Source organism: Canis lupus, chromosome 1, assembly GCF_048164855.1.
Source record: "Canis lupus baileyi chromosome 1, mCanLup2.hap1, whole genome shotgun sequence".
NCBI classification, from domain to species: domain Eukaryota; kingdom Metazoa; phylum Chordata; class Mammalia; order Carnivora; family Canidae; genus Canis; species Canis lupus.
The window spans coordinates 77361585-77378896 of NC_132838.1; the positions used below are offsets into that span (position 1 = coordinate 77361585).

At 40.3% G+C, this 17312-nt stretch overlaps 1 protein-coding gene across 7 annotated transcripts in view; it reads left to right on the plus strand.

Moving 5' to 3' along the window:
* Positions 1-17312, plus strand: part of RASEF (RAS and EF-hand domain containing) — a 209476-nt gene that overhangs the window by 166264 nt on the left and 25900 nt on the right. For all 7 annotated transcript variants that reach the window (XM_072836982.1, XM_072836964.1, XM_072836996.1 and 4 more), the window contains 6 exons: positions 5587-5682; positions 8412-8489; positions 11135-11250; positions 13322-13390; positions 14797-14881; positions 15783-15871. In XM_072836982.1, coding sequence (XP_072693083.1) covers positions 5587-5682; positions 8412-8489; positions 11135-11250; positions 13322-13390; positions 14797-14881; positions 15783-15871 — 533 coding nt within the window. The remainder of the gene's footprint in view (positions 1-5586; positions 5683-8411; positions 8490-11134; positions 11251-13321; positions 13391-14796; positions 14882-15782; positions 15872-17312) is intronic.

The following is a 17312-nucleotide window of genomic DNA, read 5'->3' on the forward strand; positions in this document are numbered from 1 at the left end:
TGGTAGTCGGCGATGGGAAGAGGAGGTCGGGGACCCCTTTGTGGAGGTGACACGAGCGCTGTGGTCAGACGGCAGAGCCCCCCCTTCAATGGAGGAGGGTGGTGTGTTTTTATTCCATGATGTCACCGACCATGTCCTCTGCCAACTTGAAATCTAGATTGCAGGGAAACTAAAATTCTCTCTGCAGACTTCATAATGGAATGTACTCTTATTCATCACTGAAGGAGCTCTTAAGGTTGGAAGTTACTGCCTTCAGTGATTTCTGTAGAAGCAATACTTGTGTTTTTTCCTTCTCAAGTCTAGTTGAGTGATTAATGTTTACTGGAAGGAGAAAATAGACCTATCTTTAAGGCTACTATTCAATTGGACTTTTTCTGTTCATTTGCCCCATTACCTCTGAGTGGCCACAGGTAGTGGCATCTGATCGGCCTTCATGTGCTTCCCGGCTCTGCCTTTGCCTGGGCTGGGTGGCCCTGGAAAAATAACTTGACCTCTGACCCTGGTGGTGCCATTTTTAGGATGGGGTAGTGCCACCAACCTGCTTGACGGAGGTTTGGCCTGTGATCTGGATGGGTGCTCCATGCCTGAGAGGTGCTGGAAGCATCATGGCTGTAGCCGGTCTGTTCTTCTCTGTTGCTCTTTGTAACTCTGTGTCCTTTCAGAGTCTTTGCCTAAAACAGCTTCATCACATGTATGATTTCAGGTGTTTTTGTTGTCTCATCTCTTAATGACAAGGTTAATAACTGTTGGGATGTCACATTTAACAGAGTGAACGGCTCAGAGTCCATGGGCCAGCTTTAGTGTGGTGGAGACCTCATTCTTCTGCTAGCACTTCATCTGTTGGGAGTCTAGAAACAGGAAAATCATATATTTTTTCTGCCTTTTTTTCCTCTCCATCCATCTAATCTGTGTGCTCGTTCATTCATCCAACACTTACCAAGCGCATGTGCTGTTGTGCCATCAATCTCACTGCCTCCTCCAGCTACGTACTTAACAAACAAGTCTTTTGTTAGTGTTGGAGCCCTTACCATGGCTCCCACTCCTTGTAATGTTGTGTTGGGTCCATTGTAATGTCAGCCTCAGCTCAGCCCCTGTGATTCTTCACTGCACAGCTCTGGTCTGGCGTGATCATTGCTCTTCCTTCGCTCCAGCAGTTCCCTTTGCCCGTCCTTTCCATCTTCCTGAACTCAGCAAAGCTTAGAGAAAGTCTCCACTTCTCTTTGATGCTGTCTCCCAGTCCTCTGGCCGTATTCACCTCTTCCTGACCTTGACTCCTCTTGTACATACAGTGTTATTCCATTGTCCTGGCTCAGTATTTTATCTTGTAATGGTTTTTTGAAGTAAAATTGACATGCAAGAAGCTGCACAAATTTGTAGTATAGAGTATGATAACACTGGGTATACCTGTACGGTGTGAAACCATCACCACAGTCAAGATAATGGATATACCTGTCCACCATGGAAGTGTCCTCATGCCCCTTTGTCCTGTCTCCCTTCCTCCTCTCCCCTCCTTGCCAGGCAACCATGGTGCATTTTCTTTGGTAAAATATCTGTTAAAATCTTTTACTCGCTTTAAAAATTAAGTGATGTTCTTGTTACAGAGGGATTTTTTTTCTTTTTCTTTTTTAAATACAGTTTTTTTTTTTTTAAGAGCTGTATTTATTCATGAGAGAGGCAGAGACATAGGCAGAGGGAGAAGCAGACTCCCTGCAAGGAGCCTGATGTGGGACTCCATCCTGGACCCCAGGATCACACCCTGAGCCAAAGGCAGACACTCTCAACCACTGAACCACCCAGGCATCCACAGTTCTCTTTTTTTCAAGGCGGGGGGAGAGGGAGAGAGAATCCCAAGCAAACTCCGCTCAGAGCCTGATGTGGGGCTTGATCCCAGGGCCCTGAGATCATCACCTGAGCTGAAACCAAGAGTTGGATGCTTAACTAGCTGCACCACCCAGGTGTCCTTGCTGTGGAATTTTGAGAACGCTTTATATATTCTGATTTTAAAATTCTCTCCCTGCCGTGACTTGTCTTTTCATTCTCCTAACAGTATATTTTGAAGAGTAGAAATTTTTCATTTTGATGAAATCCAATTTGTCAGTTTTTCTTTAATGGATCATGGCGTCTAAGAAATCTTTACCTAACCCAAGGTCACAAAGATGTTCTGCTGTTTTCTTCTGTAAGTTTTATTAGTTTTAGGTTTTACATTTGGGATCCATTTTGCATGGTATGGATCAAAGTTCATATTTTTTTGCAGGTGGATATCCAATTATTCCAGCACTGTTTGTTGAAAAGGCCATTTGTTCTCCATTGAATTGCCTTTGTACTTTGTCCCAGATTGGTTTACTGTATTTGTGTGGATTTATTTCTGGGCTCTCTGGTTTGTTCCATTGATTGCTTTATGCCAGTATCACATTGTTTTGGTGACTGTTGCTTTATAGTAAGTCTTGAAATCAAGTAATATTATTTCTTCAACTTTGGTCTTTTTCAGAGTTGTTTTGGCTATTTTAGATCCTTTAATTTCTGTAGAATCAGCTTGCCAACTTCTTAAAAAAAAGGGGGGTTGGAACCTGCTGTGGGTTTGATTTGGTTTCATTGCCTTTATAGACCAATTTGGGGAGAATTGGCATCTTAACAATAATGAATAATTTTTGATCCATACACTGATGCATTCTCCATTTCACTTAGCAATGTTTTGTGGTATTCAATATACAGATCTTATAAATCTTTCCTCAGATTCATTCCTAGGTATTTGATACTTTAATGCTACTCTAAACAGTGTTGTTAAAAATTTCATTTTTTTTTTAAGATTTTATTTATTTGATAGAAAGCACAAGGAAGGAGAATGGGAGAGAGAGAAGCTGACTCCCCACTGAGCAGGGAGCTCCACGCTGGACACTGGGATTATGACCTGACCCAAAGGCACCCTCAGTCAGCTGAGGCACCCAGGCACCCCAGAAATCTCAATTTCTGATTACTCATTGTGACTATATAGAAATACAGTTGATTTTACATATAGATCTTATACCCTATCATATTTGTTTACATTGTTCACACTCAGTAACTTTTTTAAAATTTTTTAAATTTTTTTATTTATTTATGATAGGCACACAGAGAGAGAGAGAGGCAGAGACATAGGCAGAGGGAGAAGCAGGCTCCATGCACCGGGAGCCCGATGTAGGATTCGATCCTGGGTCTCCAGGATCGTGCCCTGGGCCAAAGGCAGGCGCCAAACCGCTGTGCCACCCAGGGATCCCCTCAGTAACTTTTTTGATAGATTCCATCAGATTTTCTACACAGATGGTTATGTAGTCTATGGATAAAAGCAGCTTTACTTCTCGCTGATGTGAATGATCACTTTATTTTTCTCTCCTTATTGCACTGATTAGAAGAAGAAAAGTAAGAACAGACATCCTTGTCTATTATCACTCTCTCAATACAAAGTATGATGTTGGTGGCATGTTGTTCATGGATGCCCTATATTGAATTGAGCATGTTCCTGGATGGCTGACAGTTGTTGTTCTAATTAGGAATGGAGCTGAGTGAAGTAAGTCAGTCGGAGAAGGACAAACATTGTATGTTCTTATTCATGTGGGGAATATAAATATAGTGAAAGGGAATATAAGGGAAGGGAGAAGAAATGTGTGGGAAATATCAGAAAGGGAGACAGAACGTAAAGACTGCTAACTCTGGGAAACGAACTAGGGGTGGTAGAAGGGGAGGAGGGCGGGGGGTGGGAGTGAATGGGTGACGCGCACTGAGGGTTATTCTGTATGTTGGTAAATTGAACACCAATAAAAATAAATTAAAAAAAATAATTAGGAATGGAATGTTGGATTTCATCAATGCTTTTTCGAATCTATTGAAATGATCATGGTTTTTCTCTTTTTTAGAATATCAATGTGGTGAATTACACTGTTTTCAAGTATTAAAATACACTTGCACTCTGGGGACAAACCTCAGTTATGATGTATTTTCATTTTTATATCTTGTTGAATTCATTTTGCTGAATTTTATTTTTGCATCCATGCTCATAAAAGATTGGTTTGTAGTTTTCTTTTAATGTGTTTGATTTTTGTATCAGGCTAATGCTATTCACATCATAGAATGAGTTGTGAAGGATTCCCTCCCTTAGTTTTCAGGAAGTTTGTGATGAATTGGTCTGAGCCACCACCATTTCTACCTAGATTACTGTAAAGATCCCCCATCTGATCTCTGGGCATCTGCCTGTGACAGGTTGGGAATGGAAAGAACTACATAGTGATAATTTCCTTTATTGAACTCTGAATAAAATATTTTTAAACCATAAAAGTTGTTATGTTAGGGTTATGGCCTTGGATTTAGTGTGAAGACTTGCCTAGTTACATATAGGTACATTTCCATGCCAGGAAAGCTGTGCAAGGGAGTGCCTCATTGGGAGGCTCACGTCTTTATCCACCTGTGAAGTGGCAACACTTGCTGGGCTCACCTGTAAAGCTGGATAAAGTCAAGAGACTTACTTAAAAAAAGGTTACCATGAGTGAAGATGTTGCCCTTCTCTTACACATTTTCTCCAAAGCATAGAATATCTAATTTACATGGATTATTAATTTAATTGGATAATTCAATATAATCCTTGCATTAATCCAATAGGGAAACGGAGGCTGCAAGTAAGTTGTCTCAACTAGATAGCCAGTAGGTGAGTAGCAAGACCCTTTAAGTCAGGCAGGTGTTCAGACATGGGGTCATGTCTCCCCTGCAGAGGGGCCTTTCCTTACCACCCTGACTCACTTCCTGTCACATCTCACTGTTAGCTTCTCTTCAGCATTGCTTCCTGAGATCATCTTTGCTTCGTGCCCTCCCCAACCAGGATGCACGTCTGCCTGCATTGCTCCTGCTTTGTCTCCCTGTGCATATAGGAGGCCATCAGTGGACATTTGTACACTCAACTTCACTGGTTATTAACATAAAACTTTATTTGGATACTAAACGTAGGGAATAAAGTTCCATACTTTGTTAAGAGAAAAAGTAAATTTAAAGATGTGTGGGCTCTTGGGGACTTTAGCCTCAGACCTCCTGGGGTGCCCCCTTGCCTTTCTCTGATCCAGGCAGGAAGCAATTGAGAAGTACTAGCCCATGCGGAAGCACTTAGCATAGATATTTGCAAGTGATGTGATTTGAATTCAGGTCAGGTGTAAGCTCTTGGAAGAAGGACAAACCCACCAGACCTTCCTGGACCCTGATGAGATGATAGGGTTCAAGGAAGCATTTGGACCTTTGGCTGTTGCCATATCTTTTAATTAATAATAGTGATAATTAATTAAACTAGTTAATTGATGTGCTATGGCTTTCTGTCATAACATGAGTAATAGTCTTAGAGGTGTCTCTCCAGGTGATATGTGCAAGTAGGCTTTCAGTTCTTCAGGTTTCAATTCCAAAAGAGCCATACCTCCAGAATCATTTGGTTTACTTCCGCCATCCATTCTCGCCTTCCCTATGTGGGAGACTTTGGGTCAGCCTTAGTTTGACACAAAACATTTCTCATTCTGTGGAATTTTAAGAATCTATTTAAATCAATAAAATCTTCTTCTTCTTTTTTTTTTTTTTTAGGAAAAACGTAAAGCTGAGGAAGCCCTCAGTGACCTCAGACGTCAGTATGAAACAGAAGTAGGGGATCTACAGGTGACAATAAAGAAACTCAGAAAGGTAGGTTTGTGGCAGCTAGGCTTCTAGGAATAGCCTTAGTATATCAGTGTGTTTAAGTTTTTAGTGGCCAAAAACAGTTGGAATCATATTAAAGCAGCAATTAGAATCAGATTTCAGAGTCAAACTGGGCTCCCTAGAAAAACACTTTTATTTTTTGAGTCACTTTTTCAAAAGTCTCTGATTTTCTTTTCTGTTTCCAAGGGCAGCATATCTTCTGCACAGATCTAATAAATATTTCTGACCCCTTGAATAATATCCATCAAACCCCAGTTTTCCTTCCTCAGATGCCCTCAATTCCCACATGTTCAGTGGACTCTGCTCATGACAGAAGGGATACTGTCTTTGCTGGTCCCATATCCCTGTATTCCTGTATCCCAACCCTCAGCTGACTGAAAGGTATATAGTCAGTATTGAGTGAGTATTTATTAAATGAAGTAAATATTCTTCTTCTATGTAGAAAGTTCCAGATCTAGGGGACCCCTGATCAACAGGAGGTAGAAGAGAACTTGTTGAAATGTGAGCAAAGGTGTGATTGGATTTGGCCTTTGCTGTGTTTGGTTTCTAATGAGGAGGGTGTGTTTCACCCAGTGGTGTGCTGGTAGCTACTTAACAACTGGCTCTGTAGGGGGAAGAGGGTCAGGGAGGAATCCGTAATATTTTCTGATTTCCATGGTATAAATACTCCCACCATTAACAATTTCAGGCTACCAAGTTGACATCACTGAGTGCAGAGTTTGGAAAGAGGTGTGTAAAATCAGCTCTCACCTGCCAGCATAGATTGTCTGTAGCATGGTACTAGGTCCACCTCTTGCGTGTGGATTGTCTCTGTAACTAGTGGAAGTGTCTTGGCTAAAATGAAAATGGCTACTTAAAAAAGAATCATCCCTGAAAGTGGCATTGTGTATTTGGGCACAACACTTTGCTTCTCTGGTTGTTCCTGTGATAACCTCTAATGCTCTCTCCAGTGTTTATAGTCAATGAGATTAAGTGACGATTAGCTGCATTTTGTAGGCTATTGCAATTCAAATCTCTGGAATTATTAAAAACTCTCCCCAATAGCCTTTTTGGGAAATTATGATCAGTATCAACCTTTTCTCTAGTCTCCAAGGTCATTAGACCATACATAAGAATTTGAATGGTTTAATGACCATTTGAAAGGACCAGTCCTTTGTTTATGCCAGAGTCACAGATTCTCCTAGCCCTGGTCCTCAGTTATTTTCATGTCTTCCCAAATCTTTAGGCCAAAAGAAAGTTATGTAGGAAAGACACAAAATTTCTTGCCATGTTATGGCATAGATGAGGACCAAATAGACCGTGAACAGTAAGAGTCAGAAGTGATGGGACCAGTCCTTATCAAGGCTCTGCCTGCCACTTTCTGCCTGTTATAACAGTTGGCGTCATTATCATTTCATTTCTCATTTGTAAAATGGGATTAATAATTGACTGTCCTGTCTAACCATAATAACTGACACATTATTGACTTAAAGTTTATTAAGCTCTTTTTCATAGTTCATAAATTTAATTCTCAAACTTTCTCTGAGGATAGGTAAATATCCTACTTTCACAGATGAGGATACTGAGTTCCAGAGCAGTTAGTTAAATAACTTGTTCAGACTCACAGAGCTAATAAGCATTGAAGTTGTCTTGCTACAGTTTGTGCTTTCTTGCTTGTACCAGACTTCCCACCTGCTCCGGAGGTTTGTTCTGCAAGAGAAAAAACGATGATGTTTGTGAGGGAATGTAGCTTAACCTATGGAAAAGTTTACAGGTTGATTATGATTGCCTTTACCTTATGCCATGGATTCTGAGGAACTAGTTTTTTTTTACTCCTACTTTTTCTTCTCTGAAATTGTCATGCATCTGAAAAAATCAGGGGATTTTCTCAGTTATGATCAGCCATGTGGCATTGTTGTGTGAAAGCCTTTCGTTGATACATCTGGTAAGATGAAGAAAGTCCAGCATCAGGTTACTTAGGCTTTGACTTAGACTTGATGAAATATAGCATTCATTTTGATCAGTGCCTAACTATTCAGTTAATGGAAACCCACAGACCCCACAATTCCCAGGGACTATCAGCTATTTGTAGGAAAGACATTTTTGTTGTCCATGTTAGAGATGCTCCTAAGCCAGTTTAGTCTGGCTTAACAAGTCAAGCAGAAAGCAAAGTTGATGTATATATTCATATAATTTTGTGTGCATATGTCACTAGCTTCCTATCATACTTAAATTTTATTGATACCAGGTATTTTAATAAGCATTTACAGAAATTACCATGAAGAAAACAGGCGAATCTGATGCTAACCCTACTGTTAAAAACCTTGGACTCTGGTAAGGGAACTAAGGCATTCATAAATAATTATAATACAGGATAGAGTGTTAAGTGCAGATAAATTTCTAGGAGAATATAAAGGTCTAGATTCATGTGCAACATAACTGAAAAGGCAAAGGTAAGTCACTTTATAGGTGAATGGTTTCCCAAAAGGACTTTTTCATTGTTTTCAAGGAAATTCATTCAGTGATAAAAGTCCCTTTTTTAAATGTTTAAATATTTAAAAGCAAATTTTCAAATCCTCATGGATTATGTATAGTTTAATGATTTACAAAGTTGCATGATGTTAAAAATCGAAGACTTTTAGAATTCCCATATCTTTATTCAAGGATCTTCAGCAACTTAACTGAATCAATTCAAAGTAAGTTTGTTAAATGCATACTTTTATTTGTTCTTTCAGCTAGAAGAACAGTCGAAACACATCAGTCAAAAAGAAGATGTGGCTGCATTAAAGAAGCAAATTTATGATTTATCAATGGTAAGAATCACCTTTTACTTTCAAAGTACATTTCCTCTTGGACGACTGTTTCCTAGACATAATCATGCTGTTTATCGATGTTCCATGGATGGAAGAGTAAAGAGGAATCAATACTTCACTTAGAGCCTTTGATATACCTTTGAGGAAAGGTGTTATTCAGGCTTTTACCCTCAGTAATACACCATCTATTGTGAATACTTTTATTTATTTTTGGTTCAGAGCACTGATGGCATGGCCCTTGCACATCACGTCATTAACCCTGCTGTGGTCATACAGCAAAGTCCCTGGCTTTGTAAACTGAGGGTATGACTGCCCTTCTCTTCCTCCAGCGCTCCTCTTTCTGTTCCTTTCCTATCATTTGCTGACCCTGTGTCTGGGCTTTCTGCTGCCAAGCTGACAACATTTGCATCTGTTTTGTCATCATCATTAAGTTGTCTTTATTTTGTTTTTAGGTGGCCTCTCAAAGTTGAAAGCCAGGAGTGAACATTTCCTTAATTCAGACTCTGCATATTCTCATTGCAGAGGAGCCCAGAAGTGAGCTAGCTGTGCTAGAAGTGCATTTCTTTCTCTCTAGTCATTAGTCCCGTACCACTTGGAAGAGAAGACTCCCATCAAGTTGGAATGTGCCAATCAGTTGCAGATTTTGCCACATTGGCTTTGTATTTGGATCATGACTTTCTTGTAGAATTGCTTGTTTTTCTTGCATTTCCTGGTTGAGTTTGTGGTTTCTTGGTACAGAGAAACTCTGACATCTTCATGACACCATCCATCGATGCCTTCCAACTTTTTATTTATTCTTCTCAATGCATGGAATTTGTCTTTTTCTCCTTGAAAATACTAACTTTGGAGTCTGCAAAATTTCAGTTCTTATTGGACTGATTGTTTTTTAAACCTCCTACCCATATATCATTCTGGAATTTCTGAGCATTTTAAGTAGCTGGTGTAGGATTCCTGTGCAGCTAAGTAAATAGATCTGTTTACCTCAGGGCCTCTTTCCTGAGAGAGTGTCTTCCTCGGAGCTGTATGTGTGACGCTGGCTGTCAGACTGGGGGACCTTTGATTACCAGAATGAATGGGGTATGGATATTTAGAGAGAGGCTTCAGTGTACCATATGCAGATCATTCAGTTCTTTTTATTTGTTTAAAGATTTTATTACTTTATTTGAGGGAGAGAGAAAAAGTGAGTGAGTGCAAGTGGGGGCAGAGAGAGAGGCAGAAAAATCTGAAGTGGACTCCAAGCTGAGCATGGAGCCTGACTTGGGGCTTGATCTCATGAACCTGAGATCACAACTTGAGCCAAGACCAAGAGTCAGATGCTCAACTTGACTGTACCACCCATGCGCCCAGTTCAGTTCTTTTTAAAAAGACAAGCCATGTCTTACTGCCTTAGAAACCAACTCTATCTGCTATTCTTTGCTAGTGTAAGAGAGATTGGCCTGGGGGCAAGGAGAAGCTGTGCCTTAGTATGTGATTTTAATTTCTGTTTTTAGCTTCATTTCTGACTGTTAGGGGTTCTGCCTGGCTAATTGTCTCCTCCTCTGCTCTGTAGCACAACCTTCTACACGCCTCTCCCATACCTCCTGTTCTCCAGCTCTCTTCCCTTTGTCAGCACATTCCCATCCACTTTCCATCTTCCAGAAATGTATTTAACACATGTGACAGTTGAGGGGCCCCTCCTCCATTCTTGTAACTTGTACTGATATATTTCATGTTATTTGGCATTTCATGTGAATGGGGTCTCCAAAGGGAAAGAAGAGTGCTCAGCCCATCATGTTGCACCAGAAGCCTCCAATGTTTGTTTGCTTTAGAAAAACAGACATTTTTTAAACCACACTAGTTTATTTCTTTTTAAAGATTTTATTTATTTGTTCATGAGAGACAGAGAGGCAGAGACCTAGGCAGGGGGAGAAGCAGGTTCCATACAGGGAGCCCAATGTGAGACTTGATCCAGGGACTCCGGGATCACACCCTGAACAAAGGCAGATGCTCAACCGCTGAGCTACCCAGGCATCCCCACACTAGTTTATTTTTATGTGCAAAACTTACAAATGTGGGCAGCCAGGGTGGCTTAGCAGTTTAGTGCCGCCTTCAGCCCAGGGCGTGATCCTGAAGACCCGGGATCGAGTCCCACATTGGGCTTCCTGCAAGGAGCCTGCTTCTCCCTCTGCCTGTGTCTCTGCTCTCTCTCTCTCTCATGAATAAATAAAACCTTAAAAAAAAAAAAGCCTTACAAATGTTAGGTGATAGGATTTTTTGTAAAAACTAGCCAGTCTGCCTGGTACTATTAATTCCACAGAATATTTACCAGATTTATAGCTCTCATTGAGCAAAAACAGATGTTTACAGGTTTGATCTGAGATAATTTGCCAGTTAACATGTTAAAGTACGTCATGATCATGTCTTGACTATTGTTTGGCATCAAATATCAAGCATTAAAAAAAAAGAAGAAGAACTTCAAGGTTTTAGCTTTTTGAGACCTTAATACTTTATAATAATTTCAAATTACCTTGAATTGATAATTACCTCTTTGAACACCAAGATTTGAAGAACTGTGGAGTGGTTGGGGTGGTAAGGTTCCACTGCACTTGACTCCTCCCAGGTGGAAGACACTGAATCTAATGGCCTGTGCTGTTCCTTTTCTCCAGGAAAATCAGAAAGTTAAGAAAGATCTTTTAGAAGCACAGACAAGCATAGCCTTTCTTCAGAGTGAATTAGATGCTTTGAAAAGTGACTACGCCGATCAGAGTCTGAATTCAGAAAGGTATGAAATTTCACATTTTATTTTTTAGTTTGAATGAAATGTTTGTTTACATTGCCATCCATGTGAATGAAGTCACATAATCTTAAAAAAAAATTTTATTGACTTTGCTAGTATATTCTTTGCTTCCAAAGATTTTGCTTTCAGTGTTCTGTTTTCCTGGTGACTTTTGTGTTTTAATTTTTTTTTAACAAACAAATTAGTTTAATTATTTACTTCTTAGGACAGTGCAGGGCTTAATAAATGTTCATTGTTGGGAACAGAAGAATATAACTAAAGTGTTGAGGGTCAGTGCTAATTGAAGTGTCTTGAAGGTAAGAATCCTGGCTCTCCAACATACGAAAAGGGAAAAGGTGGGCATCTTAGCAAGTCATTTCTTTTGATATACTTTTATTTTAGAGTATGGTGTTAATAACACAAAATCTAACACACATACGCATAAGTAGGCATGCATTTATGTATATATATGGATGCATTTATGTGTGTATATTTATATAGGTATTAGCATTCACATATTTGCATATAAATGCATATATGGATATACATGCATATAAAATACATACATATACGTGTGTGTGTATAAACATGTACACTTGGGAAAAATATGGTTTTTTGTTTTCTTTGCTTGCAAATTTTAATCACAATTAAGGTCATGTAATGGTCAGCAGTGAAATATTTACTGTATACAGGCTCCTGAGTTATAGAAAGAGTTATGAGTGTATAATATATATAAAAAAAGCAAAGATGTGGCTAGAGCTGCATGAGAACTTCAGACGTCTTTGGGAAAGACACAAAGCTGAAAGGTTACAGAGTTAGCGTAGGAGCTCAGCAGCGCCCAAAACAATCTGAGCAGCAGTACTGTTACAGGTTGGGCCCATTGCCATGTGATGGTAGATAAAGAGTACTTTTTATTCAGAAGAGGCAAAGGACTTTATTAAAGAGGAGATACTTGAGGTCAGCTTGGGAGGAGCTGGTTTGTGTTGGTCTCAGGGATCAGGGGCAGCGTTGGTGAAGTAACACAGGTAGCACTGCTGTCTGCCAGGCACTGTGCTTAGTACTTTACCAGCATTTACTCTTTCAATCCATAGGATACCCTATGAGGTAGAGACTTAGTATCCCCATTTCAGATGGGAAAGGGAGTCTCAGAGATGTTCCAGGTGAGGCAGTAAGCAAGGCAGAGGCCAGAACCAAAGGACAGATATGACTGGTTTGAGAAGCCGTGGTCGGACATCTGGACAGAAAAAGATATTTGAAAGTAAAAGTTAAATTAAAAATTTTGAAAGCCAGTTTAAGACTATAATATTAGTGCCTAGCATTTTTGGCTGACATACTTAAATTTCTGTTGTCAATTGGGAAACTTTCAGCTTTATCATCAAAAAAGTGAGCAGAAAGGTTATTGTGGACAATAGTTAGGGGAGAGCTTGAGAGTCTTTGGAAGCTTAGTGATGGGGTTTGTCTGCTTAGAAATGGAGCTGAGGCAAACTAGGGGCTGTTGGTGAGTGGCTAGTGTTCTAGACATTATGGGGCAGAGGCCAGGGCTTTGTAAAAAAAACAAAACAAACAAAAAAACCCTCAGGAATCTCTGAGCATGGGTTTATAGCAGACGGTCCTATGGACTCCTCTGTGGTTGGGATGAGGAGGGTTGAGCCAGGTGGGGAGAAGAGAAGAAATCAGAAAGGAGAAAAATAGGTGGGTGGGGACTGCATAAGGCGGGGAGTGAACCGGGAAGGGTCAGAGGTGAGAGAGCAAGCTGGATTGAAGGCCAGGGGAGAGGATAATGAGTATGTGGGGAGAGGGGACTCAGCAGAAGGTGAAGGCTCATGATGTTCCATGAGGAGCAGAGCTGGGTTTGGGAGGCAGAGCAGGACCTTGCACGGGAAGCACAGGGGGTGCTTGTGGGCGTGCGGGGCTGCCTACTGCACAGAGGAACTGAGCAGGAGCCCAGGGAGGTAGAAACCCTGGCCAAGGACACACACATCTTTGAGAAAGGTGAAAGGGGGTCTCGGAGGGCAGGTACATGTAAGGCAGGACTGAGTACCTAATTCTTGCTCAAACATAAAATATGGTTTTACAGGGATCTGGAAATAATCCGAGAGTACACAGAAGATCGAAATAGTCTTGAGAGGCAAATTGAAATACTCCAGTAAGTTTCCATATAAAACGCTCATTACATTTATACTTTCCTAATGTTTCCTTAATAAGACATGTGCCACATATCGCACCAGTTGCTCTATCCTCAAGACTGGGTTTGCAGGTCCTTGCGTGTTTGCTGTCACTGTGGTACATTTAGCACATCCATTTGGCTTTTTCCTGCTTTTAATCCTAAGTAAACTAGTCAAATCCAGGGACTAGACTAGAATTCTCTAAAAGTTCTCACAAGTCAGGTGATATGTTATTATACCTCTGTAGAGACCAAGGGCTCTGACCTCAGTGGCTTTCTCTGCAGCTCAGCACACTGAGGCCATCAGGAATCTCCAGTTAGTACACGTCATGGCCCCAGACACACATGATCATTCTTGCCCAATGTAGTGTTCTTGGTGAGAATGATGTTTTTCTTAAATTTTTTTTAAACCCTACTGGAGATATTATACCTGCTCCGTCAGCTTCATACCTGAGTTACCGTAATTCCAGCCTCTGAGCACCTTCTCTACGAAACCTCCCCCGCCTCTGCCCATGTTCTTTTCTTCCCGTGTATTTTCTTCTGGTTTGTCTTCCCAAATGAAGTAAGGTCAGGCCTGGCAAGTTATTTTTCAGCATTTCAAAAGCTCATTAAGTCGCACTGGTGGCAGTTACAGAGTTGACTATTACAATAATTCTGTTCATTCATTCTTTCAGCAGATTTTCATTCAGCACCTTTTATGGGGCAGGTATGCCAGGAACTTAGGATAGAGTGGCAAGTAAAAAGAAAAGAAAAAAAAGTCTCTCTCTTTATGGGGCTCATCTAGGGGAAGAAGATGGAGACTGATCTATAATTGTAGAAATAAACATAAAATGCCAAAGGAGAAGTAGGACAAAAGGAAGGGGTGTGCCTGTTGGGGACATAGAGTACAGAGCTTCCTCCTAACTGGAAAGGGCCAGGAAGTGTTCTGGCAGATGCGGCAGTTGAGCTGAGATCTGAGGATTAGCCTTAAGTAGGGCAACATTGACCACTCTAAGGCAGAGACTCTGTTATTCTCATTTTTAAGAAGAGGTTGCTGAGAGAGGTTTTAAGAGAGGCTCTGACTGATAAATGACTCCCATAGATCAGATGGGATGTACACACCTGCACTGGGATTTTTTTTTAAAGATTTTATTTATTTATTCATGAGAGAGAGGCAGAGACACAGGCAGAGGGATGTGTCAAGACCTTTAAAAGAGAGATGATCCATCAGTTAAATTGTAGTTCTTGTAATAAATTATGATCTCAGTTTATGAGGTTTGAAGGGGAGTGGTAGAAAGATGCAAGAGGTGGTAAGTAATTCTGCATTCTGAACTTGCAGCCTGCAAGGAAAGTGGCTTTTACCCCAACTTTCCTTATCTGTTTATTTATTTATTTTATTTGCTCTGTAGAACAGCTAACCGGAAGTTGCATGACAGTAATGATGGCCTTAGGACTGCCCTTGAAAACAGTTACAGCAAGTTCAACAGATCTTTGGTATGCAGTAGAATTTTATAATATGTTTTGTTCTTTATTGTACTTGAGTATTGTGATGAAGATCCTGTATTTTCTTAAAGGGGAAATTACAGTAATGAGAAACTATTCCATTTAGTAAGAGGAGGCAACATTTTCCCAAATTATAGAATATCCTACTCCTCTGCAGAAATAAATGCCTGGATGTTCTCCAACTCTCTGTTGGTTGTTCAGGGAAACCAGGGAAAGGTGTATAAGGTGTGATCTGGGTCCTGGAAGAGTTTATAATGGAGTTGAGAGTTAAGATGTGCATGGATAGCAATGATATAAGAAAAAGCGGGAAATCTGTTGGAAGTAGGAAGAATGTATTGTCTGTTTGAGAGGAGGGAGAAGGTGCTTCTTGCAGAGGAGTGCATTTAAACACACTGAGTATTCTATATAGTTCTGAGATGATCAGAGTGGAGGCCTTGGATTTGAAACTCTGCTACAGAAAAAATCTAAGCTCCTCTTGGAATTTTGAGCAACTTCCCTGGACTACATATCCCACTTTTGGGGGTCAACTTTGAGTTTGGGGTTCCTTTGCTATACCTTTAAGTATGGACAAGTCAATCACTAAGCCAAATTATGGTTTGAGAAGAGAGAAATCCAAAGAAGTTGGTATTGTAGGGTCCTAGCCCTTGTGGGGAACTGAGATGCCCCTTTATGGCTTGTGCAATGGGGTTTGGACCTAAGATACAATGAGAGAGTACTATGGGCAGTTACCTTGTTGTGATTTTTATCTGAGTGCCTGTGCTCACATTTGCTCATGTAGGATACCAAACTTTTAATTTCATTAGAAGTTGCATGTGCTATATATATGTATATGTGTATGTGTATTATATATATGAAATAATAAAACCTTGCTTATATATTTTACGTATTACAGCGCATAAATAATATATCACCGGGGAATACAATTTCTAGAAGCAGTCCCAAATTTAATGGTCATTCTCCTCAACCTCTGGGCTATGACAGGTATGGTAACACCTACTTACTTTTTATTTGAATTATGGATCAAAGTTTGAAGGAAAGTAAATTTCCCTAGAGATGAATAAAACACTAGAATCTACTTTGGACACTAATTTTTATTTTCTGCTATGTTATTTTAAATTTCCAGGGGTGCCTGGGTGGCTCAGTGGTTGAGCGTCTGCCTTTGGCTCAGGTCATGATCCCAGGGTCCTGGGATTGACTCCCATGACTGGCTCCCTGCTCAGCAGAGAGCCTGCTTCTCCCTCTCCCTCCACTGCTCCTCCTGCTTGTGCTCTCTTGCTCTCTCTCTCTCTCAAATAAATAAATAAAATCTTTCAAAAAATTAAAAAATACATATTTCTAAGACATGTAAAAATTAAAAGTAAAAAATGTTTCAAGGAGGGCAAAGGATTTCCTTAAGATGTTACCATGACTTGATTTTATATATGCTCCCCTGACCTCATTCCCTCATCACGTCTTGTTCCTTAGAAGTGGGCTAAGTGAGAACTCTTTTTTTTTTTTTTAAGTTTTTTTTTTTAATTTTTATTTATTTATGATAGTCACAGAGAGAGAGAGAGAGAGGCAGAGACACACAGGCAGAGGGAGAAGCAGGCTCCATGCACCGGGAGCCCGACGTGGGATTCGATCCCGGGTCTCCAGGATCGCGCCCTGGGCCAAAGGCAGGCGCTAAACCGCTGCGCCACCCAGGGATCCCTAAGTGAGAACTCTTAAAGGGAAATTAGCAGACCTATAGTGTAGGACGCTGTTGTATATGCAGGATGTGATGTTGAGAATCTTGGCATGATCTGTAAATGCTTAATAGCTCAGCATAATGTTATGTAAGCTGTGTTCAAGGATGGGGAAACTTTCAAAACAAGTAGAAATATGACTAGTAGATGTTTGTGCTATTGTATTAAAGGAGTCAGACTTAGCAGTGAAAATCAGCTCTATTTTGAATCAAATGAAGGGAAATATTGGTCCTGCTATAACTTGACTGAAAGATTACATGTGTGTACTTGTGTATATAAATACAAATGTCCATTGTTACTATTTAAAAAGTTAAATTTGTAGTATATCAAACCTTGAAAGTAGAAGTGAATGTATAAACTGTAGGATTCCAGCTCTCCATTCCCAGTGCAACTTTCTGATACGTGTTCATTCCCTTTGCATTTGAGACCTTTTGTTCTAAAGAATAATGTACTGAGAATTAAGGTGACAGAGCAATAGGGGGACCCTATGCTTGTTTTGTTCCTCGAACACAGCTTAGGTAAATATCAAATTCCAAATACCCAAGAATTGATCTGAATGCCAAGAGAACAAAATGCAGAACGAGAGGGTGAAAAGTAGCCACATCATGGAAGGTGGGAGATGCAGAGACATGATTCCAGGGAGAAAAGAATCGTAGTTGCTGCAGAGGGGAGGGACCCTTGATCTCAGAGAGAGGAGA